Raw genomic sequence first — 25,051 nt, 5'->3', positions numbered from 1 at the left:
CCCATCCTTTGTACTATATCTCTGCCTTATACAGGAACATAAACCATTTTGGGGTTTTTTTGTTTTGTTTTTTTGGTGGGGGTGGGGTGAGGGGTGCTTATTAAACCTCATCTTCTTATTGGTGCTGTCAGAGAGGCTAGTGTAAGATACAGGTACATGTGAAACTTCCAGTCAGGATGTTTGTTTTTGAACACTTAATAATTAGACAACAGATCATCTTCACTGGGAGTCTAATTGACATTTCTCATTTTAAAGGACTCAAAGTAGAAGATGAGCCTGCAGTAATACTGCAGTAATGATATTATATACAGATATAATGATGTAGAAATTAAATAGAAAGGCAGACTTTGTTTACTGTTGTGACTTTTAGCTATTTAAACATCCTTAATGAGAAATCTATACATGTCACCTTTCTTCAAGCCAAACACTCAGGAGTGGTGCGTCACATGTAGATAAAGGGATAAGCTGTATTTGTTCGTGGAAATGCTTTGTCATCAAAGAGTTTAAACAAACTCTTGTTTTATCTCTTATATTGATTTTCTTGTCAGCTGTTGATCTTACAGTTGTTTTAAGTCGATTAAAAATGTGCTCTTTTGCCCACTGACCCTGCACATACATTTGAACATCTCCCGTATCACACTGTTCGGATACAGTCAGCTAGATAAAAGGCTCCACTAAGTGAACGTTTCTTTCAGTAATTCAAGTTGTTCTTATTATTAATCTTTTATGGCGTCTGTTTGGCTGTGTTTTTACAGCGCACCTCCACGTCTCCAGGCTCTCTTCCTGGAAGGGTGGAGGCTCGCCTTCACCTCCTTCGCAGAAGGGATTCTGGGTGTGTGTGCCAGTCCTTAGTTACAAAAGACATTTTTTTTAAGTTGTTGCACAAGTTAAAATGTCCACTCAGCTTTGTCCTTTTACTGCTATTTTTCCCAGCCCCAGAGGGTGTAGACTTTAAACACTAAGCAAGACAAGATGTGTCGTTAATAACAGTGTATGTATTATTTTGCTGACAAACGGTGGTTTTTCCCCTCTTTTAAATATATTTGCTGTCATATTGTATAGTTACATATAGTTAGATGTTTAATTAACCCCCTTCTCACAAAACTTTTGTTGTTTAACCATTGTTAAAATATCCATTGTTTCACGTTTAAATAGGATATATGTCAAAAAACACTAATAAAATATATGAGCTACATGTGTTAAAGGCAACATCCTCCTCCTTCACCCCTAATTTCCCAGAATTCATTGTGATCATTTTTTAAAAATAAGAATATCAACTAAACAGCCATCAAACATCGTTGATAAAATGTATCGTTTTATCGCTGTGAGTCTTATTTGTACGAACAGTCCTAGACTGCCGGGACTAACCTTTGCAGCGGAAGGAAGGGTCTATGTTGGCCTCCGCGGACGGAGAGACTATAAAAGGAAATATGGCACTAAGTTTCTGTATTGTTTAAGTCAACGGCAGAGTAGGCGGCTCTGCTGTATTTTGAGAAGTGACAGCACTGTACGGGGGTTTAAATACTGCACAGTATATGTACAGGCAGACTTACAGTCGTTGCGTTTGGAAGCAGATTTAATCGAAGGTGACAGTTACTTCCAGAGGCAGCGTTAGCTGTCCTGCCAGACTCGACGACGAAGGAAACAACGAAGTGTTTTTGTTATTTACACGGATGAAATTTATACTAACCGGGGAGACGTCTGTGTTTTTCCAACAGCTCTTATGGACCTGGGCTTGCTGTCGAAGAAGACAGATAATAGGGACTAACAGTCCTGTGTTGATGTTTTACGCTAACATGGTCTGTGTATTAGCTCCCTGATGCTGGCTAGCTTCATAGGTTGCTACAGCTTGTATGTTTTAGCTTGAGTCTGGATTTATTGTCAAGTATCGGGACAGGTATCCTTACGTTCTTATACTTCTTAGTATGTTCCTAGGCGCTGTTTACATGACGCTTGGTATAGCCAAAGGGCTATATCACTGTCAGGCTAACAGATAGCTCAGTGTCTGCATCTGCAAGATTGGCATCATGTAGACTGTCCCTCTGAACGGGTTAGGTGACCAGGACACGCAATGTGCTAGTGAGTGTCCTTAGAGTGCTTTGCAAAGCTGGATTGAAGCTACTGAACTAGGTGAACGAGTGACAGCTGGCACGGATATAGTTTAGCTCAGACTGAGTTAGCCATGCTTAAACTCGTCCGTTGTGTGTGATATTGCAAACATCCCAGCCTGCTTGGAGGGCATGTGAATGCATCATGTCCTGGCTGCATCTCTTATTTATGCAATAACGCACACCAGAGCAGCCTGTCATGAAATAATTCCGCAGTGCAAGAAGCAGCAGCATCATCAGGACTCAGTCGATAGCTTGCCCTGGGATTTTTTTTCCTCTAAAGAGGACAGCGTCATCCAAGGATAACCAACTGTGCCCAGCTGGACCATCGGTCATTCACAATGGAAACTGTGGGAGATTTTGAGTACAGCAGAAAAGATCTGGTTGGACATGGAGCCTTTGCTGTGGTGTTCAAAGGAAGACACAGGAAGGTAAATAAATCAGTTGCACATTTGCATCCCCTCCTTTACTTCATCTTGCAGGGAAAGGGAGAGCGAGCAGACAACTCGTTTGGAAATCTGGGTCAGTCAGTAGAACTGGGGACTGCTGCTCTGCAGCACTATATCACCCTTTTTTGTGGGGAAAGATAATATTTTCAAGCACTTTCATAACTAAACCCCTGCATCCTGGCTGATGTAATGTGGAGTCATGCTGTGACAGGTGATTATGGTGCCATTTCACCGGCCTGATGGGAGGTGCATGAGTGCATTTATGCTATTTCGTTCATTCATGATCGAGATGAGTCAGGCAGCTGTGAATGACTTGCTGACGTACTAAGGCAGGAGGGAGCATGGGGGGTGCAGTGTTTTTCCTTTTGCCTTTTTAAGCAGAAGAGCTTTACTTATGTAAGAGCTGCACAACATTCATTCACACTGAACCACAGAGAGATCATTAAGCTCAGAAAGTGGATTAAATTGCTAACATTTCCCGGAGTGGGGCTTTCCGTGACAGAAGAAGCTTAGGATGGGGTGGGTTTATATATGTGTGACAGAGATGCAGGCCATGACATCACGGTGGCCCAGTGCTACTGGTGTGAAACAGATGGTCCTGAATTCCTGAACTGAAGCTGCATCAGAGCATCCCCGGAGCCAAGCTTCTATCTCACTGTGACAATCGATTACCAGCTCAGAGCCTGGAAACTCTGAAACATATGTGTCTGTGTAAACAATCCCTGTGTGTGGTCACATGCTTCCATGTCAGGTTAAAACAGACCTGCATGTGATCAGTGTGTTTACTATTTTAGTCCCATCATCTGCCCTCTGTTTAGCCTATTTATAGGATTGTGTGGGCTCACAGGCGCAGGACAGTTAGAGGCACCTGGATGCATCAGACCTAATGGATTGATTCATTCCTCGGGCGGTGTTGGATGTTGCATATGGTCTCATGTTGCACTGAAATATCAATTTATTATGCAGAGTCTGTTCACAGATAAGATAGACCGCGGGCTAGTTTGAGAAATGTCTTTTGGCTTCTGTGGGTAATTCCCCCTCGAACTTTGAAACAACAAATGTCGGAAAAGAAATAAATGTATTTGGTGTGAATATCACACTTTTTCACTTTGTGTTTTATTCCTAGACTTTATATAAATTATGTAACAACTGTGACATCGCCCACTGGTTTTGGACTGCATTTAAGACCCTCAACATTGTCTCTGCTGCCCTGTTGTTGTTGTGTTTTTTTTTTTTCAGATAGAAATGACCATATTTGGACTGTTGGGTGGAGAGCTATGTTATCAGCTATTGCTAGCAAGTCAATAGGAACAGTTCAGCCAGCCCAGTTAGTGGCAATGAGGTGACAGATATATGACTGCTGTATTTTTTGAGGCGAATGAATATAATATACATTACACCAAATATGTTATCACCTTAGAAACTACCAAAATCAAATTCTTTCTGGTATTTAATGCAAAACAAGCACCCCCTCCTTTCAAAAATAAAGGGGTAATTTTCCTCACCCAAAGTGGGTCTGTAGGGGAGGACTGTGCAAGTCAGCGCTACCGGTCTGTATAGATAAGACAGTGAGTTGTTTACCTGATTTTTCTGGCCAAATGATAAACAAAGGTTCATTTTATTTTATGTGAAATACGACTTAAATGTATAAAAAATAAAATTAAGATTAAATTCTGTAAATCTGTAATTGCAGTTTTCCTTTGGGGCCATGCTGTGGGTGTGATTTTGTTTAACTCATGTTAGAATGATGCAGAATTGTTACATTTTAAAAATGCTTTCTTAACTTTTCATAATAATATAACAAATTATAATATTTTCTCAATGCAAGTTTTATTCTTTGAAACATGAATCGTAGAGATGTATTCATAACCACTGGTTTTAATTGACTGGATGTTGATCTACCCAATGTTTTCAGGACAAGGACATTTCAAATTCAAATTCTATTTGTCACGTACACAGTCATACACAGTACGATATGCAGTGAAATGCTTAGACAACTGCTCGTGACCTAAAGAAAAAAAGGAAAAGGCTATGAATAAGATAGGAAATAAATATGAAAAATTAAAAAGGGTAAATTTAACTAGGAAGGAATAAAATATAAATTAAGGTTAGAAATGAAATAACTGTACAACACAAATTAGAATGAAGGGTAAATTTAACTGGGAAAGAATAAGATAAAATATATAAATTAAAGTTGAAAATAAAATAACTGTACAACAAAATACACAATATAGAAATATATAAGAATGTATGAAGGTATATATATATATATTTTTTTATATTATACGCGCGCACACACACACACAATAACAGCAGCTGTACAAGTATTAACTGGAAATGAAGAATATAGTGACCAGTGTTGTGCGATCCACATCATGTCTTGTGCAGTGCAAATATGCTTAAAGTGATTTTAAACTTTGTGTACAATGAGTGGCTCGCATAAGCTATGAAGAGCGCTGCTCACAGTGCTCTGGTCCTACTTTCAGCTGTCCAGTCTCACCTTCAGCTATATCTGGTTGCAGTGTTATTGACTATAATCTCTTTGATGCTCACAGGTCTGTAATCAGCTGTGATTCATAAATGAGATAATGCTTTATCCTGGAAAATGAACACGTGCTTCTGTCGCGCTCAACAGGGCAAATCTGGTGACTCCACCTTTTCATAACTCTTATGTGGCAATTAGCTAGGTTTGAGCAAATACATTTCCTTTATATTGTACAATAAAGGCATCCTGATCCAAGAGCTCATCTGGAAACAAGATATTGCTCTAACAGTCATCTGAGCGCCTTGTCACTGAGTGCAGAACCTTGCTGTCAGAAAGCCAGTTGACCCGGTGTCACTGGGACAGCTAAAATTTCCTTCGTCCTTCACGAGAACTTGTCCACTGCAGTGCCAACAGCATTTTGCATGTGCTAGAAAAATCAAAGCCATATCAGTTTAATTTTGAAGTGTAAATTCACATCAATGATAAGATGTAACCTTAGATTTTGGAGAAAAATAAAATCTAGAGTTTTTGATGTGTGGCAGAATGTTTAGCCAGATAGCCACAGGGGTTAGGGTTGCCATCATTGATGAGGACCTGGAAATCAGGGGGATAAATTTGGCTGCTCTTGCCTTTAAAGTTAATGGACTGATTAGATTGCTGTCTGTAAGTCTCATGCCTTCTTTGTGGTTCATGCTGACTCATCGGCACGGTGTAGGGTATAGAAAATACACTTGTATGAGTGTTTGTGACAGGGTGAATGAGGCTTGTATTAAACAGTGCTCAGTGTAGAACACCATGCAAACATTCGGTCAGTTAGACAGAAGTTGATGTTAAAGATTCCCAGTGTGGTTCGAAGACTTCTAGGGCATCCTGTAAACACAGATTGATTGGGCTGAACTTATGACCTCACGTACATATTGCTATTGTGCTCAGACTGTCCGTTATCTCTCTTTCACCTCCACCTCCAGTCTTGATCTTACATGATAAAGTCTGTTACCTTAGCGTGCCTCGTCTAAAACCGAGGCAGTGTTTGCTAAGACTGAATAATAAAACACTCTGGTAGAGCTTTATCACACACTAAATCCCACATGTGTGTTTCTGTTGGGCTGTCTCCGAGGTATATTGATCACAATACGAGTTGGCCAGGATGTTACGGGTTTCAGGTCAACAAAAATATTTCCTGAGTGAAAGGATGGTTGCCTCTAGCCACAACTAACTCATGCACTTTCTCTATTGGTTTTAAGTGGTCAGCCTGCAGCGTCAAGGAACTCAAAACCTCAAGAGGAAACGTATGAGTGGCAGCATTAAAAATTCAATCTGAACTGTTGTGCAGGAGCATCCTTGTTAACTTCTCACGTGATCTGTTTCCTCTTGTTTTGTGTTGTGTAGAAGACTGATTGGGAGGTGGCCATCAAAAGCATTAACAAGAAGAACCTGTCCAAGTCCCAGATCCTTCTTGGGAAGGAAATCAAAATCTTGAAGGTGAGCATGACCCTGAATTTAATTCCCTCCTTTTTTCCTCTTTACTGGAGTCGACTCGACTTGAGCGTGCACCTTATAAAATCCGGCCCAGATAGAAACATGAATGAAAGTGACCCGATTAACTTCCGTAGGCTAGTTGATGCTCCTGCTAATGCTTTTCACTTTTCTGCTCTTTTTGCTCAGGAGCTGCAGCATGAAAACATTGTGGCACTTTATGATGTCCAGGTAAGTTTGGGAATCTTTTAAAGTAATGTACGTCTTTAGTGTTTGATTTAATTTTAGTATGCAGCTTCTTTAACTACTGTTTCATCGTTTGTTTGTGTCTGAGAGGATGAGCTTCTAAAGTCCGTGGTAGAAAAACAGAAATTTTCAAAATGAACCTTCATCCAAAAAGATCACCAAGCGTAAGAATATGTTCAGCTAGCCTAACCTGGGATTGGCTATGGTTCAATGCACAGGCAGTACGTGAAAGCTGGATGAAGCCATATTAAAGTTACACATTGGTTTACTGTTATTTCAAGCTGCCAGCATTTTGGCCATACGTTTAAACGGATGTGATTGAATGATATTGTAGAGGTGCGGATTATCAGGCTGCGCTGGCAGTATACTTATCCGTTGGTAAGTTAGAAATGAACATTTGTTAGCATGTTGCTAAATAATGTGAAAGTAAAATGTAAATATATCCTCAAACATGAGTCACATCTGCAGCTGTTGTGATTGTGAGATCAGCAGCAACTGTCTCTGATAGCTATGATAACATGTTATATGAATTTCAAAAAAGAAATGATAATGTTGTTGTTCAGTGCCACATATAGCATAAGTCATGGACGCTTAGGATGATGAACGGGTGACACTAAACTGTGATGATGCCGTAGATCTTTTGTGCCAACGAGATCACGCACGCTGTCCTGGTTATCACACCGCTATCTTAATCACTTTATTTGGGATCTCTGAGTATTAAGAGCTGAGCAGCAGCTTGTCTTCTTAATCTGATAACTTTGGCACAACTAGTCAGAATTTATCTTAGTGAAGGGATCATTAAGGAATGTTTAAATAAATAAAAATACTTTGGTTAAAAAATTATTTTATTGCATTAGTCACTTGGTCTTGTTGTTTTGCCGTACATAGGCTTTCCTAGATGGGAATATTGATGACAAACTTAGAGGCAGCTGAATATTGTTACAAAGTGTATGTGGTTTTTGTCCATCCACAAACATGTTTGCGGGCGTTCATGCGCCGGCGTACGCCCTCGGCCTCGCTACTGCCACAGATGCAGTTTCTGCTGGAAACGCTGAGTCTGTGGGTAAACTTGTCTGTGTTTCTAGACATGAGTGAACTCAAGCAAAACTCCTAGTGAGGGTAAAAAATCTGATTCTGAACTCGCCTGCTTTACTCTGATCTCAGCTGTTGGCATTAACAAAGCAGCTCAAGTTCACAAACTAAGCCTGTTAACCTCCTTAAATGTGTCAAAGTGCATTAGTGTTATATGATGGTGTTAAAACCGTTAACTCTGACAAACACAGTAAAAGCTTCCAGAATTCCTGAATACAATCTGGCGGCCATGTGACTAATTACCCAGAGTGCTTTGCAGTTACAGTTAAGTAAGTGCAGTCAGTCTGCTGCTGAGCTGCCCATGTTCACGTTAGGAGGAAAACAAAAACTTTAGCTTACTTGTGTAACCCCGGTTCTCAGAGTAGCATGACTGCAATGTCTCACTATTGGATGCGCCTCCCTGCGTATTCCTCAAAAGCATTTATCTCATTCCGCCAATCCTGATTGGCTGGTGAAGGCGACGGCCATGTCGGGCAGAGCCATCCACCCTTAACTAGCTTGCGCTATTACACGGTGGTTATTCAAAAACCTCTTCTCGCTTCGGAGCAAATCTTAAACTTAGCTAGCTAGCTTAACTGTCCACAGACAGGAGTGTTAGCTGTTTCCCGTCGCCAGGCGCTTGCTACCTTTGCTCATCTCTCCTGAACCCGGATCTTCACCACAGATCGGGCATCATACCATTTACCTCCGGTTAGATCCCCTTTAGACCTAACAATTATACATTCATTGTTAGTTAGTGGTGCTGGTTTCAGTCATTAAGGAAATGTACTGTTTATATGATTGGGGAAACCTGCTGTCAGCTGAGGCTGAAGAAGAAGTCACTTAGAAAACACTACGTCCAGAAGGACGGGGTCAGCGTTTGTGGATTTCTTTACCTGGACGAGCGTGCGTCGAGACTGGAGTCAGGAGAGCCTTTGATTGTATTTTTCAAAGCTGTCTGTCTGTAGTGTTTAGCAGTGGTTGAGCCGTAGATAATGTTGTGATGCATTAATGATGGAGTTAGTTTCCTACACAGACTGTTGTTCACTGATGGTGGGTGTGAGAGAGGCTGTTCTGCATTTACTCCACACATGTTAAACAAATGTTTGATTTTGAATTTTTTAAAGGCAGAAAACTTGCAGTCACGAATAAATGACGTGATTTACTCCACTTTGCTGATGTCTGTCACAAGGCGAGCGCACAGTAGGATGGTTCTGACAAGAATGCTGAAAAACCCGTTCTTCAAACTGCTATGTTGTTTATATCCTCTGTTATATTGGTTCATATCAGCAAGCAGTAAAAAGGTTCTGTTTAGATGTCCAGAATTGGCTGTAATACCATAACTACTAATTTACCACTTCAAATGTGATGGTGAAGCACATCCCACATAGCAATGGTACTTCCTGTGTTTGCGTAAGCCTCCCTCTGGGATCCTGCTGGTCAGCCTTTCCACCGGTCCACTCCTCCCACCATGTCCTCATCCCTTCATCACCCATCCACTCTCCTGCTGATGTAATAGATCTCTTCCACAAGCAAGTGGCTGAGGAACCCATTAGTCAGGGTGCGTTTCCAGCAGGGATGAGATGTTCAAGTTTCTGAGTTTCATATTTAATCAGGTGTTTGGGGGGAGAAATGGTTACATCATGAGAAAATAAGAGACTCACATAAAAGAGAAGGCACACAAAAAGTCGTGGTTGGTAGAGGTCAGTGAAATTATGAGATCATCCCACTGATACTTGACTTTAGTGTGCAAATCTGTTTATCATACTGACAGAATTGGGGTTTAAAGAACCCAAACCCAACATGATGTTTGTGGCATGAGATGAGATACTGCTGCTGTTTTTGGCTTAAAAGCATTTTAGTCACTCCCAGCACTCTTTCAGTTGTGTGGTTGCAGTTCCTTCGTACTCGTACACTTTGGGTCGTGATTTTGTTTACCTGAGCTCTGTCACCTCTTGCTTGCATGTCTGAGACGGTCACCAAGCTTTGCCTGTCACCGCTTCAGGCACAGTGTCTCCGTGTCTTTTCTTAGCAGCTGCATCTTTTTTTACTGTCCCTTTAGTGTTCCCTGTGCTAGCAGAACAATGCTGCGTGGCAGGCTGGGCTCCCTTGGCGGTTATCTGTACTGTCTGGTGTATTACAAGCCTGGCAGCTGTCACTTCCCATTATTTATACGTGATATATATTTCACTTTACCCCCCAGCTCCCCCACTTGACCTGTTCCCAGCTCTATTAGCTGTTGTTTGAAGCATGTGTTGTATGTATGGGCTTACCAGACACAACAGGAAATGTGACCCAAACCAACTTGTGCAACCGTCCTAGCCGCTGTATTAGGAGCATGGAGCAGAGATTTTCTGCTTCTTATGGTTCCACTACCTTAATATTTCATCCCAAGCCCACAAAGCAAACTGGCAACAAAGCTGGTTTTACATTACTGTGGCAATCCTGTATGAGCTGGAACTGCAGAACATTGTGAGTGATAACAGTACACACAGTGACCTACTGCTTTTTTCAGTAGGGTCATTTGGAAAATGCTAGCTCGATGGTCAGTGAAAATTTAGATGTGGAGATCAAGCGATTCTAGCTCACAGTGCTGTTTGTGTTCACACTGCTTTGGATCTTTATGAGCACCATATAGATCATGTGCTTGTTACTACACACTTAGTAGAACAGCTTACATCCCTGTGTATGTTACATGTGTTCACTCAGCATCCACACTTTGACGAGGGACTATATTAACGTACAGCGTGGCATCTCAGCACTTCTCGTGCTAGTTGCTGATGGCACAGAACAGTCACAGTTCTTTCATGTTTTTCTCTGCTGATTTTCACTCTGGTCATACTGTAGAATCTAAATAAACTTCTACATATCTTTGGAAACCTCTACATACACTAGAGTGTGCTAGCTTTTTTGGATGCAGTGAGTCACAGATGTACACAGATGCACCAGCAGCCTCTCAGAATAGCTGTGTGCTGACAGAAGACCGTGTAGCTGGATGTAGGAGTCTGCACCTTTGAAAGATTGCAGGTCCTTGGGACCAGAGCTGTAGTTTGGAGGAGCTCTGTTCATTTGCTGTGTTTAATGACAGCCTCAAGCACACAGCTGATTGGCTTACAGTCCTTGTCCTCTGCACTGTTGATGTTAAGCGTTCTGCAGCAGCGTGAGGTAGCCTGGTCTAATTATAAGGTGTCCCGTGTCAGGCTCCTGGTTCCTTCTCCTCTCTAATGCTGCCGCCACCACAGATTTGCTATTTGGATTCTTATCGATGGATGGATGGATGGATGCATAATAATGGCTGATTTCATGGTTTCACTGAATTCCTTCTCGTCAAATGAGAAACAAGACGACTCAGAGAAAATGTGCTCAGTCAACAAAAAGTTGATTGTTGTTCTCAGCACATAAGAATGATGTCCAACTGAGTAATTCCTGCCTCCTGACAAAGATTTGAATTTTATTATTGAAAGTTCTACAAAAGGCTAATAACTGGACACTGAGCAGATCAACATGATTAAAGCAGGACAGGTTCTGACTGGTGTTAAACAGAGGAAGACAGGTTTTTGGTTATTGAGAAAGCTGCTCCTAGGAACGTTGTGTGCTTGTTCAAGGAGGGTCCCTCCAGCCTGACATGTGTAAAAACATCTGGTATAGGGGCTGTTTTAAGGAGCAAGAGGCACATTTCCTCTTAGCTGCTGTTTTAGAGCTCGTTTGAGTTTTCCTAGAAAATCGTCCTGTGTCTACATTCTTTTTGCACAGCTTTGCTTTCCAGACATTTAACTGGGTAGAAGATCAGAGGAAATCACTGTGGCTGCTCATTGGAGCACACAAACATATGCCCAGTCATCTGCTTAGAACATGTACATGTGTCTGTTTAATCACCACGTAAGCATGAGCGCACACAGTCACATGATGTTCAGTACACATGTTGCATAAGAAGCTGACTGAAGGTCTCAAGCCACAAAATACAAGCCTGTGAAACTGTGGGTACTGTGTGTCAGACTGTCTTGGCCCTTAATAAAAGTGTATTATTGGCCTTTTTGTTGTACATGCACTGACCTGTTGCAGTCAAGTGTATATTGATGTATGAGTGAACTGGCATATCTGCGTAATGACGCGATGTTTCTCTTCCTGCGAAATGATAAACATCCTGTCCTGTGTATCTGTGACTGAGCAGCTGTGATGGTCAACAAGTGATCCTGAGTTATTGTTCTAAACACATCATTAGTTGTTTTTTTGTTTTGCTCCCTGCTGTCACTTACACAAGCCATCTGTCGCGTTGTTCTCCCGTTGGTCAAACGTAGGCTTTTCTCGGAGCTGAGTTCCCTTGAATTATTCCAGTCTTTGTGAAGAACCTGTCTCCTGACCTCCCGCTTCACCGTGCACCCCTGCCCTCTTCGGTTTGACCTTTCCCCATCCCCCATATAGTTACATAACCGTGCACTCCTGGAGTTGGCATGATGTAATAGTGGAACAGCTAACCAGGCAGTATCTTGTTTTGGCTCACATTGACTCATTGCAGTCCAAAGTATTTTTGCATTCATGTGAATGTGCTCAGCGCCCATGTATTGTGTCGTCAGTTATCATGCGAAGCAGCCAGCCAGCTGAGTTGCTTGTGAAACGGCTTCTGTGTGTGTGACATGGCTATGATGTGAGAGGACGAGAGAGTCTATTTATGTCATAGTTGTTTTGGAAATTTTGTGCTGGAAGGCGATGTTTTTGGAGCCCAGCCCAATCCACCCATCAAAATCCAAAGTTCACCCGTGTTTACATCAGAAGCAGCCAGTGTGTGTGAACGGTACATTCTAGAAATCATTTATAAATGGTCAGAGATTGTCACTTTTATAACTGTGAGCTGCTACTTCCTCTAAGCTCTCACAGACAGAGGCTGCCCTATGTGCAGTCGTCACCACCTGCCTCTTGAAATTCATGTTGTTTCTTACCAATGGGCAACGCGCCGAAACCGAAGCAACTGCTGCAGCCAGAGACGGTAACGTGTGAAGGGCCCGAACCGTCATGGATAAAACGGATCAATCCCCAGGCAACAGCTTCACTCCCTGCTGTTTGCTAACCTCTGCTTTCTGTGGATGCTCAAACTTGTTTGTGTAAGAGTGTTATTTAGTCATGTCTGCTTCATAACTAACCTCAGTGTCTCTGAGGTTAGTTATGAAGTGGGCTTTGTGATGTGACTCTTCTTTCACTTCCCCCTCTTCAAGATTACGACCACATTATGTAATCCCTCCTACTTGACACACCAAGAATGGATTCGGCTGTCCCATCTCCCTCCAACATCTGCCCCAGCTGGTGAAATCATTGGTATGGAGTTGGAAAGGATTACTTAAGAGCTACCTAGAAGACACAAAACACCAAAGCCATTTATGTCGGGGTCACACACATCAGCTGACTTACATGGTGTCACCGTGCTACAGCGAGTAGTCGTGTTTGTTGTGTGGCTCGATCAGCTGAGTGAATCTCATGAAATGCTAGAGAAGAGTTTGTGCGTGTGGTGCACTAAAGTTATGTTGTGACTGAAATTGAGCCTCAGGGCCTGATCTGTGTTTAGATGAATTTGATACATTGGCACTCACAATTTTATGGCTCTAAAGAACAGAACATATAAGACGCCACAACGTTGAGTTAAAATGTTGTTACTTACGAAGGACAAACAGAAACAAAAAAGATGGCTGCCCATATGGCTAAACAAACAAAAGAGGAGGAAAACCCAGAGTCAACCACACAGTGGGCCGTTGGACTGAGGCTGCTCCTCTAAACTAGTTTAGATAAACCAAACTGAAAACAGGAGTGCTGGTAACCGTCAACTCATCCTGTACTTAAACTAAGCTAACAGCAACAGAAAGATAAAGCCGCTGCTGATGGAGGTCAGTGGGAACGACCACCGTGCTGTCTTATGTGGTTAGGCTTCACCAACCAATCAGCACTAAGAATAAGTCAGTGAGAGCGCAGGTTAATAAGAGCAATGCACTGCGGTCACATGATCAAAGGATGAAACAGTGCAGAGACTTTTACAGATGATTTTAATCATTGGAAGCTACTAAACAGAAGCGTCATCATGCAAATATAATCATTTGACCTGTTCATCTCAGTTATGTCCACTAATTGGTTTCCATAGTCACCCCTTTACTTTCATCTGCCGCTCGTGCGTGACGTCAGCAGCTTGGCAACGGGTCAAAATTTCCCTCAGAAGTTGGCAACAACGTTTTCTCAGTTTCCAAGTCGAGTGGGCATTCTGGTGAACGTTCCCATTCAGAACGATGTTGCAGATTATTCTAACATCACGTACATGCATAGTAAGATGGAAGTAATAAAAATGCAGGTTCAGAAAAAGCCAGGTCTGTTATAAATGGCATCTGCAAGTAGTTTGGGTACGTTGTGTTTTCTCCAGTGGCTGTTTTGTCGTGTGTGTTTGGAGCTGACAGCTGCTGCAGGATAAATGGCTGCTGTAACAGATTCTGTGTCTCCTCTTTTCCAGGAAACGCCCAACTTTGTTTTCCTGGTCATGGAGGTAAGTATAGAAACATGACACTGTAGATAGTTGGAACATATCGTTAGCTTCATAGCATAATTGCCTAAGTCATTTGACTAAGTCAATGACTTAGGCACTTATGCTATGAAGCTAACGATATGTGTTTTTTAAACACAGTAATGATTTATGGCCAGATGTCAGCATGTGCTCTTTCCCTCTGTGCTGGCGTAGGCTTCACTAATGTTCTGTTGTTGCTGCCTTTTTTTCTCTTAACCTCCTGATGACCTCACTCTGTACACGGTCTCCAACTTTCTGCACTTGTGTTGCAACACTCGGCTGGCTGCAGGATAGAAAACAAACCATCTCAGGGTTCTCTCTGACAACAAGCCTCTTTTCTAAGAATCAGATCTGCCTTGGCTTAAAATCTTGCTTTGGAGTTTTTAGGACATTACATTGTTAGAAACGTGACTTTGTTTGTCCTACAGCGAGGTTACATTACTCTGAGGATGTTGACATAACAGTTTTGTCGTCCATTTTCTTCCGCTTATCCGGGGCCGGGTCGCGGGGGCAGCAGCCCAAGCAGAGAAGCCCAGACCTCCCTCTCCCCAGCCACCTCCTCCAGCTTGTCTGGGGGTTTGTCATCATATGTATGAAAATTTTCAGAGCTGGCACTAGCTGAAGATTGGTGGAGCTTTGCTAATTAATTCTTATGGATATATTTCCAACTTCCATCCTTAAGAAGGAATAAGCACCACCGGATCATCAGGCCCTCGCTGGAATGTTAAGTATGAACTTGCCCTGGCCAAATTGGAGCTGTGCCCTCGTGTTTTGTTTGGGTGGAGAAACCTCGTCTTGTTCTGGTATTGGAAACATTAACCATAGGCCCCAAGCAAATGTGCCAGATGCAGTCCCAATGAAGAGAGCATTGTATTCACTGAACCCCGAGTCTGGAGGGGATAATATAAACAGTGAAGCTGTTAGAACACTGAATATTTCTTTGTTCATTCAGCAGCAGACATATCTTTGAAAACTGCTCTGGTATATTTATATTAGTGTTTTTTGTTTGTCTTTTAAAAGACCTGCCTACACAGATGAAACAAATAAAAGCATCTGTGTAAGCGATACAGGCGACATGACTGATGCTCATCAAATGAACAAATAAAGTTCTACAGTTTGAATGTCAACTGACCAAAATCCACCAGTGCAAGTCTCTCTATAGAGTTGGTTTGTGATATGTTTACCTTCATTAGCACATGGTGCTTGTTGTTGTTACACTAAAGCGTTTGAGTGCATATTTTAGATGTTTTTAGACCCAGGCTTCAGTTGTTAGGTTGGCCAGTGTATGGAATTGTTACGTTACATTAATTACATCGTATACTTTGTTGGGATTAAAGTAAAAGGAGATAAGAACTACTAAATAAGTTTAAAAACCATACTAGCCTTATGTTGTTCAGCTGATATCTAGTCACAGATAGTCATGGTTAACCAAGTTGCCCATCTCTCTCTTCCAGTAGTAATGGCTGATGACTTTTCTGGTTGAAATCCAGCTTTCCATTCAGAAAACAAACAGCCTCTGGAAGCGCAGGATCTTCCCACAGTCGAGTTTACACTTATGATGATTTGAGAGTCAAGTCAACTAAACCCCTGTGGGGTATTTCAGGACAATGTTAGTCTGTGAAGCTCCACTGAACATGATGTAAAGTCAGCCCCTGTTTATCCTCTGCTGGAGGCAAGCCAATTGCTTTAAAATGCATTATGGGTTGGCTTCCACTGTTACAGCATCAAGATGCAGCTTTTCGAAGGATTGTGTCATCCCTCCACTACAGATCAGAGCAGGGAAGCTTTTTGATCACCAACCGTCTGTACCTGGAGCTCACAGATTAAATGGAAGCAGATCCTAGATCAGTTTTTTTCTCAGCTTTTCTCATAACAGAGTATTATAGCCCTTTCCTTTAACTCACGGCTGCAGTCTCATCTGCCCCTTCTTCTTTTCACTCATGAGAAATCATTTCTCTCAAGTGGAGTTGTCAGCACTGGTAACCTTTAAGACATTTAGCAGGTTAACTAATAAACCTGCAGTAATCTGGACTAGGATTAAAATAAAAGCATGCCGAGGCACATGTATATGCATAAGGAGCCAATCAACTTGTTGAAACTGAATGTAATTGTTGCTGATGGTGTTTGTCTGTCTTTGCACACACAGTACTGTAACGGAGGTGATCTTGCAGACTACCTGCAAGGTAAGCATCTGTCTGCCCCACACACCTATTATTGTTCATCAAAACAAAGTAGCTAATGTAACTGTTGATATTATGATTATGTGTGCATGCAGTGGTGTATCATATCAGCATGTCTGCTCGTAAAGCAAAGAAAATAAAGGAAGTGTGAAGTTTACCAGGTCAGTTGTGAAGTTGAGGGTGGGGGTGTGGGTGGGGGATTGTCATGAGAGCAGGATGTGCCACCCTGACAAGAATCTGAAGCTGCACATGAGAAAAACCAGATAGTCAAGTTTCATGTTTGTGTTTGCATTTTGGATGACGCAGGTTACACACTTTAAGCTAACAGCCTTGGATCTGTGACCACAACCAAAAACTTGGGCTCTGTATGAAATATAAATGAAAGCAAAATCAGATTGTTTTCAAACCCATGTTGAAAATAAACAATGTTAAAGCGAGCAGTGTTGTTGCTATGATAGTCAAATAAGCAATTAATCAAAATAATTCTCAACTTTTGTTTTTTACTGTTGAATATTTACAGTAAGTTTTACTCGTGTAGCAAAACACTGATTTAAGAATTACATGGAAATATTGTAAAAATGTCACAAGGTTTAAATGCATATACTGAAGTCATCTTCAGAATTGATCTCAAAGGTTTGGGCTTAAAAAAAATCACATCTGCAATGACATCAAGGCTGTTGTTTGAGACCACTGTGTACACCGGGGAGGGTGGACCTCCAGGCCTCGAGGGCCGGTGTCCTGCAGGTTTTAGATGTGTCCTTGATCCAACGCAGCTGATTTAAATGGCTAAACGACCTCCTCAGCATGTCTTGAAGTTCTCCAGAGGCTGGTAATGAACTAATCATTTGATTCAGGTGTGTTGACCCAGGGTGAGATATAAAGCCTGCAGGACACCGGCCCTCGAGGCCTGGAGTTGCCCACCCCTGACTTAGGATAAAGTGTTGTTGGCTTACTGAACAACTTTGCTGAAACACTCAGCCCGGACACCCGGACAGGACAGGTTCATTTAAACAAGCAAACTGTGACCTCGGCTTATTTGATGTAGGTGTTGGTGTCCAACACACTGTTTCTGTGAATAGTTTCACAGGGTTAAAACCAGGTCAGCTTCTAGAATCAAATCCTCCGAGTCGACAGCACCTTGGTTAGATAAGAACATGTATTTACACCTCTGTTCCATAAAAACACTGATTGTGCTGCTGGAACTGTTCTTATCACTGTACCTTTGCATGACGTACCTGCCTGCGTGGTGCTTTTTGCAGCATGGGTCACGGTCAGACCCTTCTGTGGATCCGTGATCCAGGAGCCTTGCTTGAGTAACACTAGTGGTTGTGAAATTGAAACCTTTGTGGGCAGAGCGCTACGTTACACTGGGCACCTTATGTGATTGTGTTCTTATTGTTGGAGTGCTGCTGTGAACACTGCGTAGGTAACAGCCATTTAAATTGCATCATCTCTAGTAAATTATTCTACAGTTTACACAACTTTTCATGTTAGAAGTCGATCCGCTGTGCTGGGCAGAGAGCAGATTATCTATGCCCACAGAGTTTTTATGACTTTATGTCTTAACAGTAATGAACATTTTTCATTAGCAGGAACATGAGCGAAACATGGCACTCAAAGAATTTTGAATTGAAAACAAAGCGAGAATTTGACATAGATGCAGCTTAATGAACATTTTTGCATGGTTGCTACATAAATGCTCCTTGAGGAAAAACATTGAACTGGATCCTGACTACTGTGGTCTTTTTTGTTTAAGCTAAGGGGACGCTGAGAGAGGATACACTGAGGGTCTTTCTACAGCAGATTGCTGCTGCCATGCGCATCCTCAACAGCAAAGGCATTATTCACCGTGATCTGAAACCACAGAACATCCTGCTGTCATACATGGGTCGCAAGAAGTCCAACATCAGTGGCATCCGCATCAAAATTGGTAATGGAAGAAGAATGTCAGTTACTATCAGTTATTAAGTTACGTGCAGCGTAGTTTTCTCATAACTACATTTTGGAAGCGTGTACAGACCTATCATTGTTTCGCTTCGTGTCATTTACAGTGGCCAGAGGTTAAGTTTAAATCAATATGTTATAAATTCAGAAAGTTTTTATAAACGTAATGCAGCCATGATGATGATGATGAGTAGCAGTGTTGTGTTGTTATACACCACAGTACGAGCTCTGTTTGGAGTGCAGGGCGTCTCCATTCATTCTTCATCCAACAATAGTGGTTTGTGTTACTGGTGATAACAACACGTGTGCTTCATGTCTCCGTTCTACAGCTGACTTTGGCTTTGCACGGTACCTCCACAGCAACATGATGGCAGCTACACTGTGTGGGTCCCCCATGTACATGGTCAGTGTGTTTTATTCTCTATATTTTCTGTGTGTCAGCTTTAAAAAAGATCTGTCTGCTCGGTTTGTTACATATAACTCTGTGTTGTGGTTCTTGGCTCGTGACCTGTTCTCTCTCAGGCCCCAGAAGTCATCATGTCCCAGAACTATGACGCCAAGGCTGACCTGTGGAGCATAGGGACGGTTATCTACCAGTGTCTGGTTGGAAAGCCACCATTCCAGGTTAACAGTGTGCACAACAAACCAATAACGCGTGGACCTGTCGGTGTTTGCGACTGTGCGTCTTATTTCTCAACTTATATTTTCAGGCCAACAGTCCCCAAGACCTACGGATGTTTTATGAGAAGAACAAGAATCTGCAACCCATGTAAGTCACCTTCACACCGTAGCCTCAGACACGAGATGCATAATAAATATGTGCAATCAGTCTGTTTCTTTCAAATAGATCAATAGATTTAACAGGATACAAGTGACACATAATACCTGAAGATTATGTTTTGAAGTTGGTGGCTTATACCTGTCTAGTTGAAAATGGGACTATACAGTATAGTTTTTAGGAACAGAAACTGTGTAGGTATGGTGTTATTTGCTGTTGCTGTGGATTGTGGTGAACATGTGACTTAAGAAAAGGGAAGACCATATAAGACCAACATAAGAGAGGAGGACACAGGTGAACATGAAGAAAAGGAAGCGAGTGAAGGCAGAGGAAAGGATTAAAGGATGCTGCACAGAGCTGAGGAAGAAGCTGAGACTGGCTTTGAGTGGTAGGAAAGAATTCAAGTCGGCTTTGAAGGCACAGCTTTGGTGCCGAGGCGTCGGTTGTTTCATCCAGGACATGGTTTGGGGCATGAAGGTGGTGTTCTGTCAGGTGTTACACCCCCAATTCTGACATATTTGAACTACTTGTATGCTTTGAATAGCAGCATAGGCTGAAAAGAACTAATTCAGTTTTAAATTAAGGTGTATATTCAATTTAGTTTCAGTTATATAACACTAAATCACACCCACGGGTGCCTCAACGTGCTTTATATTGTAAGGTATAGACCCTACAATAATACAGAGGAAACCCCAACAATCATATGGCCCCCTATGAGCAAGCACTTTGGTGACAGTGGGAAGGAAAAACTCCCTTTTAAAAGGAAGACACCTGCGTCAGCACCAGGCTCAGGGAGGGTCTGTCTGAGAGGAGGAAGAGGGCAAAAACACAAGCTGTGGGAGAGAGCCAGAGATCCATAGCGAATGATGGAGCCGTGGAGGAGTAGAAGTTCTGACTTCAGTTACTTAGTGCTACCTGCAGGTCAGTTTTCAAATGGTCTGTCAAGCTGTATCCAAACTGGCAGACTAACAGTACTGACTTTGTAATACGTACGTGATTAACAGTAACAATCCTATAAGCTACAGTGCACCCATTGCATTGTCTGACGTGCCTCAGAATGCACTGCACAGCTGATATGCACCCTGAGAGAAACAAAGTGTTGATGTTTCCATACTCTTACTACCCAGCATCCCGAGGGAGACGTCCCCACAGCTGAGCGATCTTTTGCTTGGGCTGCTGCAGAGGAATCAGAAGGACAGAATGGACTTTGGTACGTACTGACATCACAGTCTTTCAGTAGTGGTGCTTTCCATACTTTTCCTCTAATTTCAGTATAAAGTGTGTTAAACTGTGTAGGGTTTAAATAAGGATACTGTGCACAGTGAGACACTTTATTCCACTGTTTACCAGGGCTACAAAGTCAGTTGAATTTCAATACAAATCACGATTTTTGGTTTCCTACGATTAAATGAACAGGATAAACCAAGATTAAAAATGTTCCACTAATACAAGGCAAAACTTAAGAAATGATTTCAACACCTGACAGCCAATCGCAGCTTTTCCTTGGACCACTGGCTGGACAGCTGCACGACTGTCCACAGATTCAAAGTTAGAAAGATGGAGAATCTAGATAAATAAATAAAACATATTGATGAGTAACGACTGGGAAAAAACTAACAGCCTAATTGGGATTTCAGTGTTTGTAAAAATGAAAACTTGACTCTGAGCTTTGACAGCAACTTTAAGAATGAAAATGAATCTGTGTGAGTCGGCTGGTTCTGATGCAGCAGGAGGGGAAGAGTAAGAAAAACTCTGAACAGGTTTAGATGGGGTATATCGTGCTGTTTCTCACTTACCTATCCATCTCTCTCTCAGACACATTTTTCAGCCACCCTTTCTTGGAGTCGTCATCCACCATTAAAAAATGTAAGCACAAAGGTCAGAGTCTACAGCACATCCACGCCTCATCAACTTGAAACCATGATTAATGGTGAGTTTCCCCCCTCAGCGTGTCCAGTTCCTGTGCCCATCACCTCCAATCCTGTGACAGACAGCTCCTGTGGCAGCTCCCCATGTATCCGCTACAGCTCTCCTCCTGTGAGTTTGATCACATGTATCACATGGATTTGTCTGGGAAATGCACAGATCCTGTGTAAAAACACTTCAGCCTTATTTTTAGGTCCTCGTGTGTGCTGCCTTTGAATACTGCTAGCGTGAGTGCTGCTGCGGTTACATCTTCCGCTAGTTATAGCAATCTCTTCATGTCACTGCAGCAGGAGGAAAGGAGAGATTTCTCAGCAGTGTTCTCTGTAACAATGTAACGAGATTAGTTTGACAGTCAGCGCTGCCCTGCTTGGAAGACTTAATGGGATCAGTCAGGAGCCTCACTACAATTTATACTTCCTCCCCCTCCTCTCCCATACTCTCTCTGCATGTGAACAGTCTCTGCCAGACATGCAGACTCTAGCAGAGGATGGTCTGTCATCCCCTCCACTCGGTCCGCCCAACTTCCTGCAGCTGTCCAAAGAGTCTGCAGGAAGCACCAGCAGTAAGAACTCTTCTTGTGACACGGACGACTTTGTCCTGGTGCCCCACATCTCTGCTGACAGCTGTAAGTGCCAACACCTGTCTATATTTACACCTAACTTGCATCTTAATGTCTTCATTATATTAGCCGTCATGTCTTCTTTTCAACCGCTAGTACTGAGGTAGAACTAAAGACCTGCTTAAATTAATGACTCACATTTTATGATGCATTATCTAAAATGACTTTTAATGGTGATTGGAACATAAAAACATCATGTACCAAATGTTTAATAAAATAATAAATAATAAAATAATGGCCCCCAAAATAATGTAAGCTTTAGCTTTTTCCAGGAAAGTTATATTTGTGCTTGATTTTTACTTTACTTTGCTGCTCCCATAAAGTTCAGTACTTTCAGTGCTATGTCTCTTTTATAATATCTGTGTGTCTACCCAGGACCTAACCTAGCAGTGCACCAGAGTCCATCACTGTAAACTTTGCCATAGTACTGCAAACTGCCTATTTCAGCCTGAGCTACATTATCATTTAATTCGACGATAAATGATAATTTAACATCAAAGACATAACTTCAGCACCATTCCATTATCTGTAATTTTAAAGGAATCTATACATATATCCATGGATCTGTGTGCAGACCATGTGGTGACTTCATGGTATCAGCTGGAGGGACTGCCAGGCTGTAACACATGCAAACTGAACTCAGTCTTTATTTACTGTGTATCAGAAGTATGTACTCATTAATTGAAGGTGACTGACATAGACCACTTGTTATATTGTAGACAGAAGTGGTTCTCCCATTAGTTAATTGTAGAGTATAAAATGCTCCAAGACTCCAGCAACTACACCAGTGTGAGTTATGTGCTTCACGTGTGATCTCAATATAACAGCTGACCAAATCACAGCTTTTATGGGAATTGCTAACCTATGCTATAGTAATGACAGCTGTAGCACCAGCATGTCGCACCATGTAGTCTACAGTGCAACTCTGGTGTAAACCAAACTCCAGCACACCTGATATTTCCTTAAGATTTTGTTTTGTTTTGGGGTTTTTTGTTAATAGAAAAAAGAAACGATTCCTAAGACTACTCGTAAATCTACAACATTTTACATTTCAGACAGTAATAGTGTGAGTTAGAATTGTCCAAAGAATGATGTGTTAAATGTTCCGTTTACTCAAACCCTCGAGTCGTTTAAAAACCCCATTAGGATGTAACGGTCAGTAATTTATCAGAGCTCACTGGACTTTTATTAGACTAGTTCTGTTTGGTTAAAAATGTCTCAACTCTTCATCAGAAAACCGAGAGACTGCTCACCTCTGTTTGTAACTGCTGTACAACAACATTGTGTGTTTAGTCTAAGGAGCTTGGAAACAAAAGCGTCTGGACTTCTTTAAGTTGCTTGAAGGCGTTTCACCTCTCATCCTTCTTTAACTGAAGAAGCTTCTCCTAGACTACGATGACCTGGATGACTGAGAACCTTCACAGACATTGTGTGTGTGTGTGTGTGTGTGTGTGTGTTAATGATTGTTTTCTTTCCTTTTTTCCTCATCCTCAGATGACCAACCAATGGGACCGGGTCGTCGGGCATCCAGCGAGTTTCTCATGTGTGGAGGGTGAGTACGAGGCTGTGCAACACATTCTGCTTAAGTTAGGTTGAATTTTCTGACCTTACCAAAATAATTATCAGCCGAAAAAGAAAATGCAGTTCTAAAGAGAGAACTGAAAGTTCACCATAAATGACTTCTGCTTCTGTCAGCAAGTTTGGCACTTGTCGTGTGTTGCTGTATGCACATAGCCCGAAGAGCAGAACTAGCAAAGTGTGTCTGCAGAGAGAGACTTGGACCAAACAGTGGATCAATTTGAAGTACTGCAGAGAGTAATGAGCCACCAAAGAGCAGCCACAGCAGACTCACACTCAGCTTTGACTTTCACTACCCATTGCTGTTTGTGTGCTTGCTCCCCATTTAGATGACAGGTGGTTTGCTGCTACCAGAATTCTGTGCCCTATAATGTTAAACCCCTGTTGACTGCAGGTGGCATGTAAAAGATGAGCTGGGTTAGAGTTGGCCACATTGAGGTGAATGGAGGTTTTCCAGACATAGCTGTGGTAGGGCTGACACGCCACATCTGTTTTTTTCAGTAATTATTTGTTTTGTTTAACAACAGTTAAGTGTGATTCATAAAAAAGGCTGTTACCTCACTGGATGTTGGAGATGCTTTGAATGCAGCCCAGCGTCACTAAGCCACCAGGCACCGTTTGTGGGCTGTGAATTGGATATTTTCAGGACAATAGGAGTGTGTCACGATGAGTCAGACTGTTTCACACAAAGACATGTTTGAATGCTCATATTATCCATTTTAATATGATCTATTTTTGTGTCAGCAGGGCTTACTTTCTTTCTTTGTATCACTATTTCTGTGAGCACTTGACAAACAGCCTGCTTCCAGCTTTATCCTGGGTAACCCTTAAATGGTGCCGATTTATTTATCTTGACTGAACGCTCCTGCCCACTACCAGCTCTTCGTGATTAATCGGTTACAAAGAAGATACCGAGCCAGACAACATGGTGGTGCTGTGCTAAAAACAGCACCAGACCCACAGAGAGGACTGTGTGTATTCGAATAAGAGTCCCCAAACCTCTCTTGCATTTTTTTAACACACGCAAACACAGTTTATGGAATAAATATTGGTCTTATTATAGTAAGTACTGTACACAAACACACTCTCACACTGCCGTTGAGACGGCTTTCATCTCCTTTTGGCCTTCCATATGCTTCCTAAGTTTATTCCCTTTGATCAGCTGGTGTTTTTCTTACTGCAGTAATGTGATAGTCCATATTGAAATACATTCAGACTTCCTTGTCCTACCTGTGATACCTGTGATGTTGTATTAAATTGCACACAACCCCACACTGATTCATTAATTCAGTTTAGTTTGATTAAGTTCCTTATTAATTTAATTGCATTTATATAGCGTCAAATCACAACAACAGGTGCCTCAAGGCATTATTGGGATTAGGGTTCAGGGTCACCTGATCCAGTCTTAACTATATGCTTTATCCAAAAGGGAAGTTTGGAGCCTGATCTTAAAAGCAGAGATGGTGTCTGTCTACCAAATCCAAACTGGGAGCTGGTTTCACAGAAGATGGGCCTGAAAGCTAAAGGCTCTGCCTCCCATTCTACTTTAAAATACTCTTAAATTGATCTTGAATTTGATTCTGCGTTTAACAGGGAGGCAGAGAAGAGAAGCCAGTATGGGGGATATGCTCTGTCTTTCTAGTCCCTGTCCAGTTC

The 25,051-nt window shown here is 42.0% G+C and overlaps 1 protein-coding gene across 1 annotated transcript in view; it reads left to right on the top strand.

The window, feature by feature from the left end:
- The first annotated feature begins 1,390 nt into the window (after positions 1–1,390).
- Positions 1,391–25,051, top strand: part of ulk2 (unc-51 like autophagy activating kinase 2) — a 33,615-nt gene continuing 9,954 nt past the window's right edge. The window contains exons 1-14 of the mRNA XM_086260577.1: positions 1,391–2,539; positions 6,432–6,524; positions 6,708–6,749; positions 14,320–14,352; positions 16,517–16,553; positions 18,307–18,480; positions 18,824–18,897; positions 19,017–19,118; positions 19,205–19,263; positions 20,400–20,482; positions 21,088–21,138; positions 21,221–21,309; positions 21,655–21,823; positions 23,312–23,369. Coding sequence (XP_086116703.1) covers positions 2,450–2,539; positions 6,432–6,524; positions 6,708–6,749; positions 14,320–14,352; positions 16,517–16,553; positions 18,307–18,480; positions 18,824–18,897; positions 19,017–19,118; positions 19,205–19,263; positions 20,400–20,482; positions 21,088–21,138; positions 21,221–21,309; positions 21,655–21,823; positions 23,312–23,369 — 1,154 coding nt within the window. The 5' untranslated portion in view covers positions 1,391–2,449. The remainder of the gene's footprint in view (positions 2,540–6,431; positions 6,525–6,707; positions 6,750–14,319; positions 14,353–16,516; positions 16,554–18,306; positions 18,481–18,823; positions 18,898–19,016; positions 19,119–19,204; positions 19,264–20,399; positions 20,483–21,087; positions 21,139–21,220; positions 21,310–21,654; positions 21,824–23,311; positions 23,370–25,051) is intronic.

The sequence above is a fragment of the Aulonocara sp. 'chitande type north' Nkhata Bay genome, linkage group LG14 (genome assembly GCF_057382095.1).
Source record: "Aulonocara sp. 'chitande type north' Nkhata Bay isolate Kocher_YH1m ecotype deep benthic linkage group LG14, A_spYH_male_GT1.1, whole genome shotgun sequence".
Taxonomy (NCBI): Eukaryota; Metazoa; Chordata; class Actinopteri; order Cichliformes; family Cichlidae; genus Aulonocara; species Aulonocara sp. 'chitande type north' Nkhata Bay.
This window is presented reverse-complemented; position numbering and strand designations above follow the sequence as displayed.